This window comes from Pipistrellus hanaki (assembly GCF_964339955.1).
Source record: "Pipistrellus hanaki genome assembly, chromosome: X".
Taxonomy (NCBI): domain Eukaryota; kingdom Metazoa; phylum Chordata; class Mammalia; order Chiroptera; family Vespertilionidae; genus Pipistrellus; species Pipistrellus hanaki.
In genome coordinates, this window is record NC_140524.1 from 9,046,370 (window position 1) to 9,068,235 (window position 21,866).

General features: G+C 40.8%; 1 protein-coding gene across 1 annotated transcript in view; it reads left to right on the forward strand.

Moving 5' to 3' along the window:
• The first annotated feature begins 16,674 nt into the window (after positions 1-16,674).
• Positions 16,675-21,866, forward strand: part of FAAH2 (fatty acid amide hydrolase 2) — a 48,380-nt gene continuing 43,188 nt past the window's right edge. Inside the window, exon 1 of the mRNA XM_084871090.1 lies at positions 16,675-17,010. Coding sequence (XP_084727216.1) covers positions 16,819-17,010 — 192 coding nt within the window. The 5' untranslated portion in view covers positions 16,675-16,818. The remainder of the gene's footprint in view (positions 17,011-21,866) is intronic.

Here is a 21,866-nt window from a genome sequence, read left to right on the forward strand (position 1 = left end):
ACCAGGTCAGTGTGCAAGCTCCTTTATGTGATAGATCAGTGACTTGGGATGAGGCAAAGGAGGAGGGGGTGTGCAAAGATGGAATCTGCTGGCCTCTGTCTTTGGAGAGTATATTAGTAGATAACTGGATGTGTGTTGAGTTAGACGCTTGTCCCTCAGACCAATGCTTTAAGGTAAGCCAATTAACCCCTCTCACAGAAAGTCTGGGTGATTTTCAGTTGGCAGCTTCTGTGCTGGGGTCTGGACCTGGGGTGTGTTAGTTTCCATGTGAGCTCCTCAAGAACTATTTCTAAGTTTGCCATAACTTTTTACATCTTGTGGACTCAAGCCCTTTGGCTTTCAAAACTAGATGTTTTAGGAGTGTCTATCCCAAGTGAGAGTTGTAAAAGTTGGTCTGTCAGGTGTGGGGTTCAAAACCTTGGTTCCTCAGAAAGAGCTGGGCGTTGTAAATTTCATCCTGATTGTTGATTGCTGTGCTGGGGATGGCCTTTGGGTGATATTTTGTTTCAGCATCTCCTACACACTGACTGCTCTTGAAGTGGGTATTTCCTGTTTTTCCAATGTGTCACAGTAGTTCAACTAGTTTTCTGTTTTGTTTTACTTTGCTTTCAGAGGAAATTGTTCCTTATGTCCATGGAAATAGGTGAGATCAGGATTCTCCTACATTGCTCCCTTGAGTTGGAATTTACAATAAGGTTTTATACTGAACTTGTACTGGTATATTATGACACCATCAGACTTGATAAGTGATGTACATATAATGTAATGGAATGTAATACCTAAAGCAAACACTAAAAATAAAAACTATACAAAGATACATACTCAAAATTTATAGAACACTTCACCTCAAAACAATAGAAATGTCCACTTTTCAAGTGCATCCTGGGCCACAGAACCTCAACATATTTAAAAAGTTGGAATCATGCAGAGTGTATTCTCAGACTGCAATGGAACCGAAATTGAAACCAATAACAGAGAGAACCAGACGTTCTCCAAACACTTAGAAAACAAGTAGCACATTTCTACATAATAGGCACCAAGGAGGAAGTCATAAGGGAAATAAACAAATCCAATGAAATGAACAAAAATAAAATTACAACGTATCAAGATCTGTGGGACACAGGTAACATCAGTGCTGAGAGGGGTTTTCATTAACACCAAATGCTTCATTAGAAAACAGGAAAAGTCTCAAATATGTAATCTAATCTTTCTCCTCAAGAATTTAGTAAACGAAAAGAAAAAGCAAAACAAGTGTAAGAAACATATGGAAGAAAATAAAGATAAGTGCAGACATCTGTGAAATAAAAAACAAAAAGATAATAGAGAAAAATCAATGAAACGAAAAGCATGTTCTTTGAAAATACCAACAAAATTGACAAAACTCCAGGAAGGCGTATAAAGAAGAGAGAAAACAAACTGCTAATACTGGAAGTGAAATAAGTAATATCACTACATAGCCTGCAGGCCTCAAAAGATAATACGGGAATATTATCAACAACTATAAACACATAATTTTGACAGATAGGTGAAATGGCACATTTACTCAAAAAACACAGCCTACCACAGCTCACACAAATAAAACATAATTTAACCATATAATTTAATAGTTAATTGAATTCATAATTTTAAAATTTCACCAAAAGAAATATCCAGACCCACTTGGTTTCAATGGAGAATTATACTAAATGTTTAAAGAGACATTAACACCAATTTCATATAATCTCTTCTAGAAAACAGGAGGCAAGACTTCCTAATTAATTTTATGAAGATATTATTAATCTGATACCAAATCCAAATAAAGACAGACTAATGAAGAAAACTACAGACCAATATCTCTTGTGGATATAGATGCAAAAGTCCTTAATAAAATATTAGCAAATAAAATTCAGCAATATAAAAAGAATTATAGCCCTAACCGGTTTGGCTCAGTGGATAGAGCATTGGCCTTCGGACTCAAGGGTCCCAGATTCGATTCCGGTCAAGGGCATGTACCATGATTGTGGGCACATCCCCAGTAGGGCGTGTGTATGATGCAGCTGATCGATGTTTCTCTCTCATCAATGTTTCTAACTCTCTATCCCTCTCCCTTCCTCTCTGTAAAAAAAATCAGTAAAACATATTTTTTAAAAAGAATTATATACCATGACTTTGTAGGGTTATTCTGGAGATATGAAGCTAATTAAATATTTGAAATAGACAAAGCCATTGTTTTGGTAGCTTAAGAAATAAAATTCAGCCCTGGCTGGTTTGCTCAGTGGATAGAGCGTCAGCCTGTGGACAGAAGGGTTCTGGGTTCATTTCCAGTCATGGGCACATGCCTGGGTTGTGGGCTCAATTCCCAGTTGGGGGACATGCAGGAGTCAACTGATCAATAATTCTCTCTCATCATTGATGTTTCTATCTCTCTCTTCCTCTCCTCTCCTCTCTAAATCCAATAAAAATATATTTTAAAAATGTAGGAAAATTTGACAAGATTGGACATCCATTTATGATTAAAATGTTTAGAAAAATCAGCATAGAGGGGAACTTCTACTAGACAAAGACCATCTGAAAAAACTTCAGGTAACGTTATACACAGTGGCGAAAGTCTGAGTGCTTCTCCCTTGAGATCAGGAAGAAGATCTCATATTGAATACAGTGCCAGAAGTTCTAGCCAATAAATAAGGCAAGGTTAAGGAAAAATCACACAGATCAGAAAAGAAGTTGCAATTGGATGATTATTTATATAGAAAGTCTATATAGAATCTATAAAAAAAACTGTTTTTTTAATATATATATTTTATTGATTTTTTACAGAGAGGAAGGGAGAGAGATAGAGAGTTAGAAACATCGATGAGAGAGAAACATCCATCAGCCGCCTCCTGCATGCCCCCCACTGGGGATGTGCCCGCAACCAAGGTACATGCCCTTGACCGGAATTGAACCCGGGACCCTTCAGTGAGCAGGCCGACGCTCTATCCCCACTCCCTTCCTCTCTGTAAAATCAATAATAATACATATATATATATATATATATATATATATATATATATATCGTTTAGTAATAAGTGATTTCTCCAAGGTTGCTAGTATTTGTATATGCTAGCATGGTACACATGGCCACCAAAGTTAAATGTATAATACTATTTATAATCACTCAAAAAAATAAAATAGTTGTAAATATAAAGAAATGTACTAGACTTGTTTCTGAAAAGTACACAATGCTGATGAGCTTAAGGATGATCTAAATAAATGGAGAGGTAAACTACATTAACTGATGGGAAGAGTCAACATAAAGATATGGATTCTCTCCGAATGAATAAATATACGGATTTAACAAAAAAAAAATGATATCAAAATCACAGCAAGAATTTGTATAGATATAGATAATATTACTCTAAAATTTATACGTAAAGGCAAAGAACTAAGAATAGCTTAAAAGTTTCTGAAAAGTTAAAGTAAAACATGAGAAATGTCCAATTTCAAGACGTTACCTAGTTCTCATAATCAAGATTGTGTGGTATTAGTGAAAAGATAGACAAATAGAATAATGAAACCTAACAGAAGACCTAGACACATTCAAATATGCCAGCTTGATTTTTAAAATAAGATGTAAAAATAATTCAATGCAGAAAAGAAGCTTTTCAGCAAATGGTGTAGGAGCAGTTGGATCTATAAACAAGCAAACAAACAAACAAACAAAAAGAACCTATACCTGAATCTAAGTCTTAAAAATTAACTCAAACTGGATCATAAAGTTAAATATAAAATTATAAAATTTTAGAAAAAAATAGAAGAAAATCTTTAAAGCTCTTAAGTTTGATGAATAGTTCTTGGAATTTACCCCAAAAACATGCTTCTTAAAGGGAAAAATTGATAAATTGAATCAAACCAACATTGAAAAACTTTCGTTCTATGAAAATTGGTAAATAGGATGAAAAGTCAGACTACAAATATCACATGTCTGACAAAGGACTAGTGTTTGGATTATATTAGTATATAGAAATCTCAAAACTCAACAGTTAAGAAAATCCAACTAGAAAAGAGGCAAAAGAAATGAAGAGAATTTTCACTGAAAAGAATATATAGATGGCCTGTGAACACAAGAAACATCAATAGTCATTAGGAAAAAGCAAATTTAAACCACAATGAGATATCACTACATACTGATAAGAATGCTTAATGTGATACCTTAATCAATAAAGAAATTAATTTTAAAAAGAATGCTTAAAATAAAAAAAAATAGTGGCAATAACAATTGCTGATGAAGATGTAAAAAACTGGAACACTTACACATCACTGATGAAAAATATCAAATTGTACGGAGACTCTAAAAAACAGTTTGTAAGTTTCATTGAAAATTAAGCAGAAGGTATTTGCTACATGACCTAATAATTGTACGCATGGGCAATTATCACAGAAAAATTAAGACTTAGGTTCACACAAAAATCTTTACATGAATGTTTACAGCAGCTCTATTTATAAAAGCCCCAAATTGTATACAACCCAGATACCCTTCAATAGGAAAATGATTAAACAAACTGGCACATCTATATCATGGAATGCTACTCAACAATGAAAAGAATAAATTATTGATATACTAAGTAACCTGTATGAATCTATGGTGAATTATGCTAAGTGAAAGTAGTCAATCTCAATTAGTTACAATAATGTGTGAGTTATCTATAATAATAAAAGCATGATATGCTAATTAGACCAGACATCCTTCCCTATGACCTTCCAGACAAAGATGGTATTGCAAGGGAAGGAGGGAAGCCTGGGTCCTGGGTGCCAAAGGGAAGCCAGTGCCGGCAGCTGGGGGAAGGAAGGTCTTCTCTTGCAAAAATTCGGTGCATCAGGCCTCTAATTTTATATAATACTAGTGGCCCGGTGCACAGATTCATGCACATTGAAAGGAAATTAATTAGAATAAATATTTTAATATCGCTATTCACCTTTTCTCTATAATAAAAGTGTCAGAGGTACGTTGTGCCAGTAGTTGGTCTTCAGACATATTCTGTCAACAACAACTTTTTCTTTCAGCTTCAGAATGTCAACAAAAACAACCAAATTCATGAATGACAATGACAGATCAAAGCACATGCTTGTGATTGGCACCAGCAAGAGCTTCATATGTATCACACGTGTGAGTCAACCTTTATTTTTATTTTTATTTTTATTTATTTTATTTTTTTTTAATAAATTTTTATTGTTCATATTATTACAAGTGTTCCTTTCCCCCCCCTTCCCACCCCACCCTCTGCCCCATTGTCCTCATCCATAGGTGCACAGTTTATGTTCAGTCTCTTCCCACATTCCCCTCTCCCCTTTTCCCCAAGAATCATTAGTTCACTCCCCTTCCATACCTCTGATTCTATTATATTCAACAGTTAATATTCATCAGATTTTTTTTTTATTTCCTTGGTTTTTAGATTCACTTGTTGATAGTTACATATTTGTTGTTCATAATTTTTATCTTTATTTACTTTCTCTTCTGAAAGAACCCCCTTCAGCAATTCATATAATTCTGGTTTGGTGGTGATGAACTCCTTTAGCTTTTTTTTATTAGTGAAGCTCTTTATCTGACCTTCGATTCTCAGTGATAGCTTTGCTGGGTAGAGTATTTTTGGCTGTAGGTTCTTGCTATTCATCACCTTGAATATTTCTTGCCATTCCCGTCTCGCCTGCATGGTTTCTGTTGAGAAATCAGCTGACAGTCGTATAGGTGCTCCTTTATAGGTAACCACCTGCTTAGCTCTTGCTGCTTTTAATATTCTCTCTTTGTCCTTTGCTCTTGGAATCTTAATTATGATTTGTCTTGGTGTGGTCCTCTTTGGATTCCTCTTATCTGGAGTTCTGTGTGCTTCCTGGACTTGTAAGTCCAATTCTTTCCCCAGGTGGGGGAAGTTTTCTGTCACTATTTCTTTCAGTATGTTTTCGATATCTTGCTCTCTCTCATCTTCTGGGACCCCCATGATTCTGATGTTGGATCGTTTGAAGTTGTCCCAGAGGTTTCTTACATTATCTTCAATTTTCTGGATTCTCTTGCCTTCTAGCTTCTGCAGAGGAGTGTCTTCTGGCTCTTTATGTTCCAAATCTTTGACTTGATTCTTGCGATCTTCTATTCTGTTTTTAGGACTCTGTATAATATTTTTTATTTCAGACAATGTATTCTTTATTTCTTGTTGATCCCTTTTCATATCCTCATAGGTCTCAATTATTTTATCGGCCTTTTCTAGGAAACTCTTGAAAAACCTTATAAGTGTGGTTTTGAACTCTATATCCAGTCGCTTTTTGTCCTCCATTTCTTTCGTTTGTGATCTATTTGGTTTAGGCATTTTCGCAGGCAGCTTTCCTGATGGGGCGGGGTTTCAGGGTGGAGCCTACAGCCTTGGCTTCCGTCAGCCCCGCCCTATGCGACTCCTGAGACTCAGGGTCCTTCAGTACTTGTTGCAAGCACCTCTGAGAGAAAGGTGCCCTCAATTTTCGCCTGCTACCAAACCGTGTAGGCTCTCCCGCAATGGGCCCGAAACTGGGGTTCAGTTCAGTTGGAAGTAGAGTTGGAGGTGGCGTTCAGAGCAGTCTGGAGCCCCTGTCTCCTTCCCGCCAGGGCAGTCCTATGGCACAGCCGGCCGTCCCTTCTCTGCGCGCTGTGTGCACGCCTCTGGGACCTCCTTTCGCTGCTCCCCGGGTTCCGCCTTACAGCCCAGCTCCCTCTGTGTAAGCCTGGGTCCCCGGGGTCTGGCCTAGAACGGGGTTCAGAGCAGTTGGGGGGCCCAGCACAGTCGGAGTGTTTATTTCCTTCCTGCTAGGGAACGCCAGCCAGGCACTCAGCCGCCCCTCCTCTCCGGCTCCGTCCTCTCTGCGCGCAGCGTGTCTCCGTACCTTGGGCTTTTACAGCTCCTCCGCGCTTCCTTCTGGTTTTCTCCTTGCTTCTCGTTGTAGAATTTCCAGTCAGTCGACTTTCCTGTAGTTCTGGGTAATGTCCATTTATATTTTAGTTGTATTTTATTGAAATTGTTGCATGCGGCTGCGGCTAGATGCCTACCCGAGCAGCCATCTTGGATTCTCCTCCTAGTGCTCTCAACCTTTATTTTTAAATTGCCAGTGCACGTCATATGAACTGGCCGATCAGTCAGTCGGATGGTTGGACAGATGGATTATCAGTCACTTAGCCTTTTATATATATATATATATATATATATATATATATATATATATGAAATAAAATTATGAAAATGGAGAACAGATTAATGGTAGTCATGAGTTAAGAAGGGGATTGGGCCGGGACCAGTTTGGCTCAGTGGATAGAGCGTCGGCTTGGGGACTGAAGGGTCCCGGGTTCGATTCCGGTCAAGGGCATGTACCTTGGTTGCGGGCATATCCCCAGTAGGGGGTGTGCAAGAGGCAGCTGATCGATGACTCTCTCTCATCGATGTTTCTAACTCTCTATCTCTCTCCCTTCCTCTCTGTATAAAATCAATAAAAATATATTTTAAAAAAAAATAAATAAATAAAATAAAAAAGAAGGGGATTGGGCAACATGAAAGTAGGTGAAGCTATATTAGTAAGAGAACAACATGAGAGATCCTTGTGATGGTAGAAATGTTCTGTATCAATAACAATGCCCTCATTGTGACAGCTAACTATAATTTGGAATCTATTATCATTGGGGAAAATTGGGAAAATTGTATTTGGAATTTCTCTATATTATCTCTCTTTTTTAAATTTCTTTATTGATTAAGGTATCACATATTTGTCCTCAATCCCCCATTCCAATCCCCCACCTCCCTACTCATGCCCTTACCTCCCTATTGTCCTTGACCACTGGTTAGGCTCATATGTATGCACACAAGTCCTTTGGTTGATCTCTCCCTTTTATCCTCACCCACCCTTTGAGGTCCAACAGTCTGACCCATGGCTCCTTATCTCTGGGTCTGTTCTTGTTCATCAGTCTATGTTGTTCACCATTTCCCCTAGATGAGTGAGATCATGTCCTACTGGAAATATTCTTAAAACTGCATGTGAATCTAAAATTATCTCAAAATAACAAGGGCACCTCCACACCAAAGTCTGTACCTGGGTTGGCAAGGCCAGAGCCAGCACCCAACATCTTTCCTTAGCCTGTGTGGGCCTAATCTGGGTTGTCATCTGGTTCAGGCATCCACAGGCTCTGAGCCTTTGCAATTATTTCAAAAATAAAAAATGTGGATTTTAAGACAAGAAAGTGATTGAACTGGGTGTGGGACCAGGCATCACGCGGATCTTGGCAGCAGTGCAGGGCAGAGAGCTGGCTGCCTGAGCAAGCCCAGAAGGAGGGCTAGAGCAAAGCTGCCAGGCTGCAGAGGAGGTAGACTAAAGAAGGCCTGATTCGGCTGCTGTAGGAAGGAAACATGATGGTGTTAGTTGAGGTAAACTGTGAGACAGATTTTGTTTCAAGAAATCTAAAATTTCAACAGTTGATCCAGTAAGCAGCCCTTGGAACCATGTTGCATTGTCAGAGACTCTGCATGTGCAGTAAAGGCTTATTTTATTTATATACTAGAGACCCAGTGCACAAAATTCATGCACTTGTGTGTGTAGGGGTGTCCCTCAGCCTAGCCTCTGCCCTCTTGCAGTCTGAGAGCCCTTGGGGGATGTCTTGACTGGTGGCAGTCGGACATCCTTAGCACTGCTGCAGAGGCTCGGGAGAGGCTCCTGCCACTGCTGCTGCACTCACCAGCCCTGAGCCCAGCTCAGGACGTCTGCCTGAGCGGCACTCCCCTTGTGGGAGTCCACTGACCACCAGGTTGCAGCTCCTGCATTGAGAGTCTGCCCCCTGGTGCTCAGTGCATGTCATAGTGACCAATTGTTCTGCCATTCAGTCGATTTGCATTTTATTATATAGGATAAAGTTTAATTAGAAATATGAAAATATACAATATATGCTGAAACCGGTTTGGCTCAGTGGATAGAGCGTTGGCCTGCGGACTGAAAGGTCCCAGGTTCAATTCCGGTCAAGGGCATGTAACTTGGTTGCGGGCACATCCCATCCCCAGTGGGGGGGAAGGGGGTTGCAAGAGGCAGCTGGTCGATGATTCTCTCTCATCGATGTTTCTAACTCTCTATCCCTCTCTCTTCCTCTCTGTAAAAAAATCAATAAAATATATTTTTTAAAATAGGAACATATAAAAATGTATTTAAATAAATTTAAAATATAAAATATATTTTAAAAAACAATTTTTCGCCAAAACTGGTTTGGCTCAATGGATAGAGCGTCAGCTTGGGGACTGAAGGGTCCTGGGTTAAATTCCGGTCAAGGGCATGTACCTTGGTTGCGGGCATATCCCCAGTAGGGGGTGTGCAAGAGGCAGCTGATCAATGAATCTCTCTTATTGATGTTTCTAACTATCTCTCTCCCTTCCTCTCTGTATAAAATCAATAAAATGTATTTAAAAAAAACAATTTTTCTTGGTGTAGGTTGTATGTGCATTCAAAATTCTATCATTTCTTATTAATTTACATATTTTGGTACAATTTATCAAGCCACACAACCTTTGACTCCCCTAACTTGGTGTTTGTGGTTGCTGAGGTATGTTTTTTTTTTATGTTTATTTGTGAAAGGGTAGCAGGAATAATTGTGTTTTCATAGCTGTGATTGTGTGCATGTGCATCCATGTGTAAAGGCTTAATATTTTTATCATAAATATATGCTTACTGAAATGAGTATATACACGTATAATAATCTGGCCACTCAGTGTGTGTGTGTGTGTGTGTGTGTGTGTGTGTATTAGAGGCCTGGTGCATGAATTTGTGCATTAGTGGGGTCCAGCCAGCCTGGCCAGGGGGAGGGGACATGGGTGGTTGGCCTGCCTGCCTGCTGGTCGAACTCCTCATCCAGGGAATATTTTCATATTAGCCTTTTATTATATAGGATATACACTAAGTGGCCAAATTATTAATGTGTTCAGAGATCATAATAATCTGGCCACTTACTAGTGTATTTTCAAATGCACTCTGGTTGTGCTTATGTGGGTGGTAGTGGGTTGAGTATTTTGTTTGAGTGTTGAGAGGGCACTCTGTTAGTTCTCAAACAAAATTATAATAGTTCCATTTACTCATTAAATCATTGAATCAACATTCTTTGAGTGCCTACCCTGTTTCAGGCTCTGATGATAGAGATGACTTAAGATTTTTAAAATATAAAAATATATAAAATATATTTAAATGAATTGAAGCTATATAAAAAATATTTATTGATTTTTTAAAAACTTTTCAAAAAGGGTCCTTACCCTAGGGAATTTACACTCTTTGGGGAGGAAGGATATTTCCTTACAGCACAGTGCACTGAGTGCTGTGACAAGCAACATATGGTGTGTTGTGGAAATGCAAAGTAAGAGTCAGATTAAATCAGACTGGAGATGGTGGTGGGCAGAAATAGCTTCCTGAAAGGTATGGTGTCTTAGTTGAGTCTTAAAGTTTAAACAGTTGTATATTTAAACAACTATTCAGGGGTGCAAGAAAAGGGGGGCTGAAAGTAGACACCAGCTAATGGACTGTTACAGAGCATATGTAATTTAGGTCAGGATCTTTATGGTAGGGGCAGGGGCAGTGTGAGAAATACCTCCAGGAGTGCACAGGATAATACATTGGAGAGTGTGGAAATACTAAGACTTAAAAAAAATCCTCTACCTCAATTTCTTTCTTTGTATTCTGTGATGTACATTTTATATTTGTCGGAAGGATGCATTCTTCATATATGCGTTAGAAAAATTCAATGTAGTCTATACATAACTATATATTAGGAAGTATGCTTGTTTATTATTTTTATGCCAGTTATTTTTAACTAGAGGCCTGGTGCATGAAATTCATGCACAGGTAGGGTCCCCAGGCCAGGCCGATCATGTTTCCTGCTCCCTGCCTCCCCGCCTCCTCCTTCCCTCACACCCTCAGCGGCCTGCCATCAGTGGTCACCCGCCATGTTCTGCGCCACCCCCTAGTGGTCAGCCCACATCATAGTGAGCAATCGAACTCCTGGTGTCCTGGTTGAACTCCCAGCAGGACAATTTGTATATTAGCCTTTTATTATATAGGATAGCAGTTGCAGTTTGCAGACCACTGTTGTAGGGAATTAAAAGTAGTTTGGTATAATTGGAGCACAGGTTGTGTGTGTGTGTGTGTGTGTGTGTGTGTGTGTGTAACTGGCAGGAAGTAAAACTAGTAAAGCTAGCAATCACATGCTAGGATTTATCTGAAGAGTAGAAGAAGAAAAAACTTTCTGCAAAAAAAAATTTCAAAAAAGAGGGGTAGCATAGGTGAATTGTGAATTGATAGACTATTGAGAAAGGATACTAAGGATAATATTGGTGAATGTAATCACAATGGGAAAGTTTAACAGACTTGTTTATATAAGTATTTAAATTATCTTTATGTTTTAACGTAACTTTCAGTAACATTAAATGAAAAACAACTCACTGGCTCAGTAGGTATGACTCAGTGGTTGAGTGTTGACCTATAAACCAGGAGGTCAGTGCATGTCTGGGTTGCGGGCTCAGTCCCCAGTAGGGAATGTGCAGGAGGCAGCCGATCAATGATTCTCTCTCATCATTGATGTTTCTTTCTCTCTCTCCCTCTCCCTTCCTCTCTAAAATCAATAAAAATATATTTTTTAAAAACTCACCAAGGGAAAAAAAATCACTAAGAAAAATACTACACACAAATAAGGTATATACACGATTAATACCCTCACTAAATTAAGAACTCTTACAAATAAGTTTTTTAAAAGATAACTCAATAGAAAAATTTGCAAGGGATATAAACAGGCTGGAAATTAACAAGAGAAGATATGCAAATAACCCATAATCATATGAAAAAGGTGTTCATCATTATTCTATTAGGGGTGTCGAACTCAATCAGAGAAGGGGCCAAAATCTAAAATCCAGCCTAAATCGCGGGCCGAATGGTTTACTGAACAGTCATAAACTGACAATGTCATAAACTGACAGCGGAGTGCAGTGATGACAGCGCGGTGCGGGCCACATTGCAAGGCCTGGCGGGCTGGATTTGGCCCTCAGGCCTTGTGTTTGACATATGTAATACAATAAATATAAATTTGAAAAACACTGAAAATCAATTCTTCACCTATCTATAATAATAAAAGCATAATATGCTAATTAGACCGGACATCCTTCCTGATAACCTTCCAGACGAAGCCAGAGCTGCGAGGGAAGCCAGCTGGCAGCCAGGGGAAGCAAGGCCTACTCTTACACGAATTTTGTGCATTGGGCCTCTAGTAAAATTATAAAAATGATAATACTCACTTTCATAAGGATATGAAAGACAGGGCAAATGTATATAGTACAAACAGAAGTCTAAGTTACTTCATCAGAAAATAAAATAACATTTAAGTGTAGTGACTGGTTTTGAAAAGGGTCAGATTGAAGACATCCTAGCACTATTTAAGAAACTATCACATAATTCAGGTCATAGCAGTATAAATGAAGAGTAGAGTACACACTACAGACATGCTAATATGCAAGCTCTATAGTGGAAACTGAAATTTAGGAAGGAATCAAGGATAACCCCTGAGCCCCCACCATTGATTACTAAGTGGATTGTGGAGTTACAGAAATCCTCCCTGACATTAATAGGAAGATTACACAGCCTTCACAAACACGCCAATGTTATTTCCTCTTTGGGACAAAAAGTAATTTCTCTCATCTCTTAAACTTCGACTGTGTTTCTTTGCCTAATACAAACAGATATAAAGAGCTGGGAAAGCAAACTCGTGCAGCTACTTTGTAAAACAGTTTGGAGTTGATTCAAAAAACTAAAGATTAAACTCCCTGATAATCCAGTGATTCCACTTCTGGGAATACATCTGAAGAAACCCAAAACAATAATTCGAAAGACTACATGCACTCCTATGTTCATTGCAGTGTTATTTATAATAGCCAAGATTTGAAAGCAGCCCAAGTGCCCATCAGTAGAAGGGGATAAAAATGTTGTGGTGTATTTACAGTATGGGCCATGAAAACAGAAGGAGATCTTACACTGTTTGACAGCATGGATGGAACTGGAGAGCATTATGCTAAGTGAATAAGCTAGTCAGAGAAAGACAAGTACCATATGATTTTACTCATATGTGGAATCTAGTGAACAAACTAAACACACAGAATGGAAACAGATTCATAGATAGAGAGAATAGACTGAATAGACTGACAACTGTCAGAGGGAAGGAGCGTTGTGGGGCTGGGTGAAAAAGGTGAAAGATTAAGAAAAAAAATTAATGGACACAGACAACAGTATGGTGATTAGGAGAGAAAGGGGATGGAGGGAAGTACAAGAGGGTAAAGAGGGATAAAGGGTGATAGAAGAAGACTAAACTTGGAGTGGTGAACACACAACACAATATACAGATGATGTATTATAAAACTGTACACCTGAAACCTGTATAACTTTATTAATCAATGCCACCCCAATAAATTCAATAAAAAAGAAACAAAGAGCTATGATGCATTGGGAAGGCATTATAGAATCTTTAAATACATATTTGACTTACTTTTCATAAAACCATGAGATAGCTGTTATTCTTTTAAATATATATATATATATATATATATATATATATATATATATATATCTTTTTATTTCAAAGAAGAAGGGAGAAGGAGAGAAGATAGAAATATCCATGATGAAAGAGAATTACTGATCAGCTGCCTCCTGCATGCCCCACACTGGGGATCAAGCCCACAATCCAGGCATGTGCCCTTACGAGGAATTGAACCGTGACCCCCTGGCTGGTTCAGGAGGTCACGGTTCAATTCAGAGGCGGCTGCTCAACCATTGAGGCACGCCAACCGGTAGAGATAGCTGTTATTCTTATTTTACAGATGGTAAACACAAAGGCATTATGTTATTTATACAGGATTGTGTGCATGATTTAGGATATGGATTATAGGATTTGGATCCAGATCTATTGCACCATAGACTCAGATAAAGGTCATTTACAGCCCTAAATGGTTTGGCTCAGTGGGTAGAGAGTCGACCTACAGACTGAAGGGTCCCAGGTTTGATTCAGGTCAAGGGCATGTACCTTGGTTGCGGGCACATCCGCAGTGGGGTGTGTGCAGGAGGCAGCTGATGAATATTTCTCTCTCATCAATGTTTCTAACTCTCTCTCCCTCTCCCTACCTCTCTGTAAAAATCAATTTATATATATATATAAAAGGTCATTTGCAATCTAGATAAAGTGTCAAAAGTTAGGCAAAGGGAAGACTTTCTCTTTGACAAACACTCTCCCTGGAAAAGAAGATTCATTCAGCTATAGATTTTTCTCAAACCTGTAATGGATCCTAGATTCTGACAATCTACTGTCAACTGTGTTCAGTGGACCTGTCAGAGGTGCCTATCATGACTAACCTGCATTCCACTGGGCGCTCCCAACTAGGCTAGAATTGCGGTGACGACATCTTTCAGGATCTAACTTATTCAAATGAAAAAATAATTCCTGGATGACCTTTACATTTCACTTACGCAAGGCCTTAAAGGCCAAGCTTGAGGCCTATCTTCAGCATTCATTCTTTCATATATTCCCGTCTTCAACCTCCAAACTTATACCAACCACATGATAAGCCCTATGTTGAGCTCTGACAATTCAAAGATGAATTAGAGTGACTGTTCACATCTAGGTGAGAAGTAGACAGAAAAATCCCACATGGGAATCGAGGGTTATAAGTGTTTTTGAAATTGTTCATCTGTAGAGTGTGGTGTCACAGAAGAGTGGCAGGAAGCCTAGTTTGGTATTCAGGGAGGACTTCTTGGAGGAGGCGGTACTTGTTCTGAGTCAGATGGAGAGGATATGGGTGGGGCAAGCATATGCAAAGATATGGAGGGGAGATAAACCCTTTAGGTAGTTTATTGATAGTTTGGCAGGAGCATAGCACCTGAGGAAAAGAATAGGCTAGGGATGGAGAACAGAGGTTTCCAGACACCAATCATTAGATAGTATTTGAATACCAGATTGAAAGATGAGGCAGAGGGCCGGAGAACAGGACACAGGCTTTATTAGAGGAGCAGACCCTGCCGGGCTGCCTCCCAAAGGAAGAGCACATGGCAGGAGTGAAGGCGCCTTTTGAGGGGAGGAATGGGAAGGGATGGGGCTTAGGGTACTCGGCACGCGCTGATTGGTGGTTTCATATAGGCCACCTGATTAGGGACTTAGGTGCTTAGGAATGGGGGCTTAGGGTATTTGGCAGATGCTGATTGGTGGTTCAATGTACAGTCCATATAAGGTGCCTGGTTAGGCGCTCTGGAATGTTCAGGCTGCAGGTGCAGTTTATATCATACTCCATTCGATCAATTGGGGGATGGGAGGATCGATCATAGATGAAGTAGATGGGGCTTGAACCTGAAGAAAGTGGGTGATCACTAAAGAGCCATTGGCAGGGGAGTAATATGATTGGATTTGTATATCAGGAAGAACACTCTAAATTAGTGGTGTCGAACTCAATCAGAGAAGGGGCCAAAATCTAAAATCCAGCACTGACAATGTCATAAACTGACAGCGGAGTGCAGTGATGACAGCGCGGTGCGGGCCACATTGCAAGGCCTGGCGGGCTGGATTTGGCCCGAGGGCCTTGTGTTTGACACATGTGCTCTAAATGAAGGCAGGGTAATCAGTTGGCTATCTGTAGAAGTCCACGGAAACATTAGTGAGATCTGAGCTAGGGCTGAGTGAGGAGGGGAAATTATTAACTGGACTTGGTGAAAACTCATGAGGATGAGAGAAAAGGAAGGATCTAAGGTGATTCCCGGATTTGGGGCACGGCTGACTGGGTAGATGAAAATGCCACTTATGAATTTGCAGGAGTAGCAGGTTGGGGAAGATGAGGAGATTTGGACACGTTGAAAATGGCTGAATCTGTGAGACATTCACGCAGACATGTCAAACAGGCACTGAATTCACGTATCTGGAGAGAGATGTGGGCTAGATTTTTATTTATTTACCAGTACTACCTGTTTATGATCTCACACGGATTAAATACTATAGATATAGATAAGATGTTCCTAAGGCGCTTGTTATTTGGTTGAACAAACTAAATATTTACCTGCAAAGGCATACTTACACTTTTTTTCCCCACAGGTAAAATGAAATTAATGATTAACACCTATCATTTATACTATGTGCTATGATTTGTGCCATTGAATTACCTAGTGTTTACCCTAACTCTTTTTTAAAAAATATATATTTTATTGATTTTTTTTTTTTTTTTTTTTTTTTTACAGAGAGGGACAGAGAATTAGAAACATGGATGAGAGAATCATGGATCAGCTGCTTCTTGCGCACCCCCTACTGGGGATGTGCCCGCAACCAAGGTACATGCCCTTGACTGGAATAGAACCTGGGACCCTTCAGTCCGCAGGCCAGCCCTCTACCCACTGAGCCAAACTGGGCAGGGCTACCATAACTCTTTGATGCAAGAATAATTACTCCTAGTTTTCATTAGAGCCGAGAATGGAAAACGTAGCGTAAACTGGCAAGGTTAGCTCATGGCCGATCTGGCAACTCCAAAAGCAGCGAGTTCCTTCTTTTATCTCACTTCTCTGGGTTGGGCTCCAGGGGCACTAACAATGGATTGCGTTACACTCAGCCAGTTGCTGGGAAGACTTTACTCCGCCCCCATCCCTGGCCCAGAACCCAGCAGGTGATGACAAATCGGCTCCTGTGGAATTGTGGGTAGATCTCGGACTCACAAATGAAAGGATTCCTAAACACTTCCCTTGCTTAGTCTCTCCGGCTCCTCCAGCGGAGGGTGCACGGACCGTCCAGCACTAGGACCCGGCGGGATCCCGGCCGTCATGGCGTCTCTGTTCTCCGCCAGGCTCCAGCTGCTGCTCCTGCAGGCGATGGGCTTCCTCATTGGCCTAATAGGCCAAGTCGCTCGAGCCTTCGGCAGCCCCAAGTTCGGCTCCATGACCACGCCGCCTGTGACTGAACCATTGCTGCTGCTTTCGGGGGTGCAGCTGGCCAAGCTGATCCGCCAGAGGAAGGTGAGCGGCGGCCGCGCGCCGATTCCAACGGGACCGGGCCGACCGGACTTTTGGGGCAAATCCATCCCCGGGCGTTTGGCGGCGGTGGTTGTGGTCGTAAGGAGTTGGGGTTTTGTGGGGACACATTTCCTTTCCGCTCCCGCGGGGCGGCGGAGGAGAGGCTTTGGCTGGGGATGAATGGAGGCTTCTGGGAGTTGTAGTGTTTCTGCCCCGAGCATTTGCAGTGGGCATCGGTGGGGTTATGTGGGCGCCGCTTCACGTGTCCTCGTGCCCTTTGGCCCTGTTTGTGTCTGATAATTGTGCGGGGATAAGTCAGGTGCGGTTTACAAAATGATCCGGAGCTCCCGATCCTGCTCCCGCCCCCGCCTCCGCCCTAGGTGATATTTCTCTTTCAAGGGATTAAAATAAAATAAAATCCTTACCCTGGGATATATTTATTTATTCATTCATTTAAATTAATTTGAGAGAGAAAGAGAGTAATAGAGAGGTGAGAGAAACATCCATCCGTAGCCTCCCGTGCACGCCAGGACGGGGGTGAGGGGTGGGATTGGGGGTGGGGCGAGGGATCGAACCCTCAATCCTCTGCTGAACGGGTGGGCCACGCTCAGACCAACTAAGCCATCCGGCAGCGGCCGCGAGGGGGGTGGGGGGGTATGGGATTTTTATATTAAAAAATGGGTACCTGCTGCGGTATACCTGCCATCGGATAGTAAGGCCAGTGGCTACCGTATATTCAGTGTATAAGTTCATATCAAATGTCGTGCGGGCTGTTGAAGCATGTGCTGTTTCGCTGGTGCAGTTGTCTAGGTAATATACCCATTTACACACGAGAAATCCGAGGTAAAACGCTTTGCACAGATACACCAGAATTGGCGGGAATGCTTAATGCAAACATGTAAACAGCTCAAACAATTGCAAGCAGGACTATTTCTGTGCCATAGGAATACTTAGTTCCCTAGAGATCTTGGGTTATAGTCGAGTGTCCATTCTTTATTCCTCTCTTGTCTTTTTAAAAAATATATCTTATTTTTTCACAGAGAGGAAGAGAGAGGGATAGAGAGTTAGAAACATGGATGAGAGAGAATCATCAATCAGCTGCCTCCTGCACACCCCCTACTGGGGATATGCCCGCAACCAAGGTACATACCCTTGACCGGAATCGAACCCGGGACCTTTCAGTCCCCAGGCCCAAGCTCTATCCACTGAGCCAAACCGGTTTCGGCTCGCCTCTTGTCTTTATCCCTCTCTTGTCTCATTTGTTTTTCCTCATTGCTTTATTAGAATCTAGAATGCCTTTTTATACTCCTGATTACCTGTCAATGACATGTTCTGCAGTTTCCCTCTCTCCTCTCCTAGCCGTTTGTCGGGGAGGGAGATGTAGTGGAAAGAATAGCTTTCACATTTTGGTCTGCCTCTTCAAAGCCCTGTCACCCTGGGCAAGGGTTGCCATGATAGTTGCAAATAATGCCTGTCGAGCACCTGGCACATAGAGGTGGAGGATAGTGATTAGAAGGATGAACTCGAGCCAGATTGCCTGGCTTGAGAAATCCTGGCCCTCCTACTATTTAGAAACGCAATCTTGGAAACATCCTATAACCTCTCTGTGTCTCTGGTATTCTGCAAGAAAAATAGACTTGATTATAGAATCTACCTTAAAGGCCCCAGCCGGTTTGGCACAGGGGATAGAACATCTGCCTGCAGACCAAGGGGTCCCAGGTTCGATTCCTGTTGAGGGCACATGCCTGGGTTGTGGGCTTAATCAAACGTGCAGGAGGCAGCTGATCAATGATTCCCTTTCCTCATTGATGTTATCTCTCCCTTCCTCTCTGAAATCAATAAAAATATATTTTACAAAAAGAACTGTGAGGGTTTAAGGTCATATTACATAAATACCACCTGGCATGATACTATGTCTTACAATTATTATTGTCATCGGGTAATCATTATTGATATGTTATGCTGATCTCTGAGAAGATATTATCTACACATGCTGTCTATAAAAATGTCCTCAAGGTAAGACATGGAGATTTAGTCTTATTTGTCCTAGTTCTCCCTCAATCCCGCCAAATTTCTTCCTCTGTCAATGTCCATATTAACAACTTCTGCCTTTTCTGTCTTTGGTATTTCCTTCCTTTTGCTAGAACAGTGGTTCTCTCTGGGGGACGATAACAAGGTCTGTTGATATTTGGGGCTTGTCACAACTGGGTGAAGGTGCTTTTGCTTTGAATGCATAGAGCCCATGGATACTGCGATGCTTAAGAGACTCCACTGCCATAGCAAAGGATCAACTGTCCCAAAATGTCAGTAGTACCCAGAATGAGAACTGCCCTTCGACCATTTAATGTTTGAGAAAGCTGGCCTCCTATCAGTTCTACTGCTAGAGACTAGGAAGAAGCCATTAAAAAGATTCATGATGGCCGAAACCGGTGTGCTCGGAGCATCAGCCTGCGGACTGAAAGGTCCCGGGTTCGGTTCTGGTCAAGGGCATGTACCTTGATTGCGGGCACATCCCCAGTGTGGGGGGGGGGGTGCAAGAGGCAGCTGATCGATGATTCTCTCTCATCGATGTTTTAACTCTCTATCCCTCTCTCTTCCTCTCTGTAAAAAATCAATAAAATATATATATTTTAAAAGATTCATGATGATTTTACCTTTTTTTTTTATGTGAGACTGGTCAGTTTAAGTTGCATTTTTTGGTCACATCTAGGGTTCCAGATGGAATAATATTAGTTATCATTTATATAGCGCATACGGTATACTAGGAACTTTCTATATTTTATCTTCAATTCTCATATGAAAAGGCAAGGCATTAAGATCAAGATAAAAGTGTAAAGCCTACCCAGTTTGGCTTCAGCCTGGGAACTGAAGGGTCCCGGGTTCGATTCTGGTCAAGGGCACATGCCTGGGTTGCAGGCTCCATCCCCAGTAGGGGTCATGCAGAAGGCAGCTGATCAATGATTCTCTCTCATCATTGATGTTTTCCTTTCTCTCTCCCTCTCCCTTCCTCTCTGAAATTAATAAAAACATATTTTAGAAAAAGAGAAAAGTGTAAATAGGAGGGATTTGCCACTGTTGCTTATTTATTTTAAGAGTGCCAGCTCTAACAGGCTCTGTGTTCTTCTTCAGATGTACTTGCGTGCATTGAGATGTTATCTTTTGGTGCTGGCGTACAGAAATGCGTGCGTACATTCTATACACTGGGTGAAGGAAAATCGTAAAATTCTGGTACATTCAGTTTGCCTTGAGACCTTCGTCAGAAAAATTCAAGTTTCTTCCTGTTATTTTACTTACCCCGGTTTTGCTATCTGGATAGCACTTGCCTTCTTGAGTCTGTATACTAATACTGCAGGCTTGAAAAGGCCATTAAGTCACTAATCTGTTTTCCTTCTGTCTCTGAAGGCCAAAGGTTTGCCTTTTATTTTTCTCCCTAAGGATCAGGACTTGGGTACGTGACTTAACCCCTTTGAGCTGCAGATTCCCTAATTGTAAAATGCTCATAAAATAGTACTTCCTTCATAAAGCTGTCTGGATACTTGAATGGAATAATGGCTATGAAACACTTAACACGTGCTCAATAAAAGTTAAACAGTATTTATAGGTTTCAGTCTTATCTTTCAGTAGGAAACAGGGAAATACACTCATAGATGCTAGTCTTTATAGGGGGATATTTAATTTTGTTTTGTTTTCTTGTCCCTGCCACTTATTTGGTTTTATCAAACCCATTCTCATTACCTGCACGTATGCTGCTAAGTCAGATATTTTGCTTAGTTGATTAAATATTGTATTCTCATAACAACCTTTTGAGATTGCATAATTAATTATCACCACCTCACAGATAAAGAAAGCAAAGTTTAGACCTCTCTAGTGACTTGTCCAATGCCATACAGCTAAGAAGTGATAAAGCCAGGTCAGTTGGATTGCGTTGCTGTGTTACTTCCTGCTAATCAGTCCTCTGAATCGTCAGTTTCCAGTGAGCCAATGTCAACTCTATATGTGCTTGCCTTTCGATTCATCAATAGTCTCTGTTTCATTATTCAAAATTCAGGCTACCACTATTCAACTTCCACAACCTCACAAAAAGATATCAACCTAGCACTGTCACCACCATCCATAAATGGGCCATTGTCTTTGTACACTTGGAAGTCTGATTTTGTTGGTGATTCCAAAGGTGATGAAGTGTTTTTTTAATGTGTTTTTATTGATTTGAGGGAGAAACATGGATGAGAGGGAAACATCAATATCGATTAGCTGCCTCCTACACACGCACACCCTGCTGGGGATCGAACTGGAAACCTGGGCATGCGCCCTGACTGGGAATTGAACCAGTGACCACCTGGTGCATGGGTCGACACTCAAACTCTGAGCAACACCATCCAGGTGGTGTTGAGGTTTTAAAGACATAATTCCCACTCAGAAATCACCTAATGATATGTAAATGAGGATATCCTCTTGTTATTTTATTCTTTTGTTTTGTTAATCCTCACCTGAGGATATTTTGAATTTTAGGGGGAGAGGAAAGATGGAGAGAAACATCAGTGTGAGAGAAACACATTGATTGGTTGCCTCCTGTATGAACCCTGACCAGGGCCAAGGCTGGGGAGGAGCCTGCAACCAAGGTACATGCCCTTGACAGGAATCAAACCCTGGACCCTTTGGTCCACAGGCAAACGCTCTATCCACTGAGCCAAACTGGCTAGGGCCTCATGTTATTTTTAATAGCAAATGCTTATAAAGCAAATCAGGGTCCTGATTAAATTTGTGTGTGTGTGTGTGTGTGTGTGTGTATATATATATATATATATATATATATATATATATATATATATAAAATAAAAACCCAGTGGCCCTAACACAGT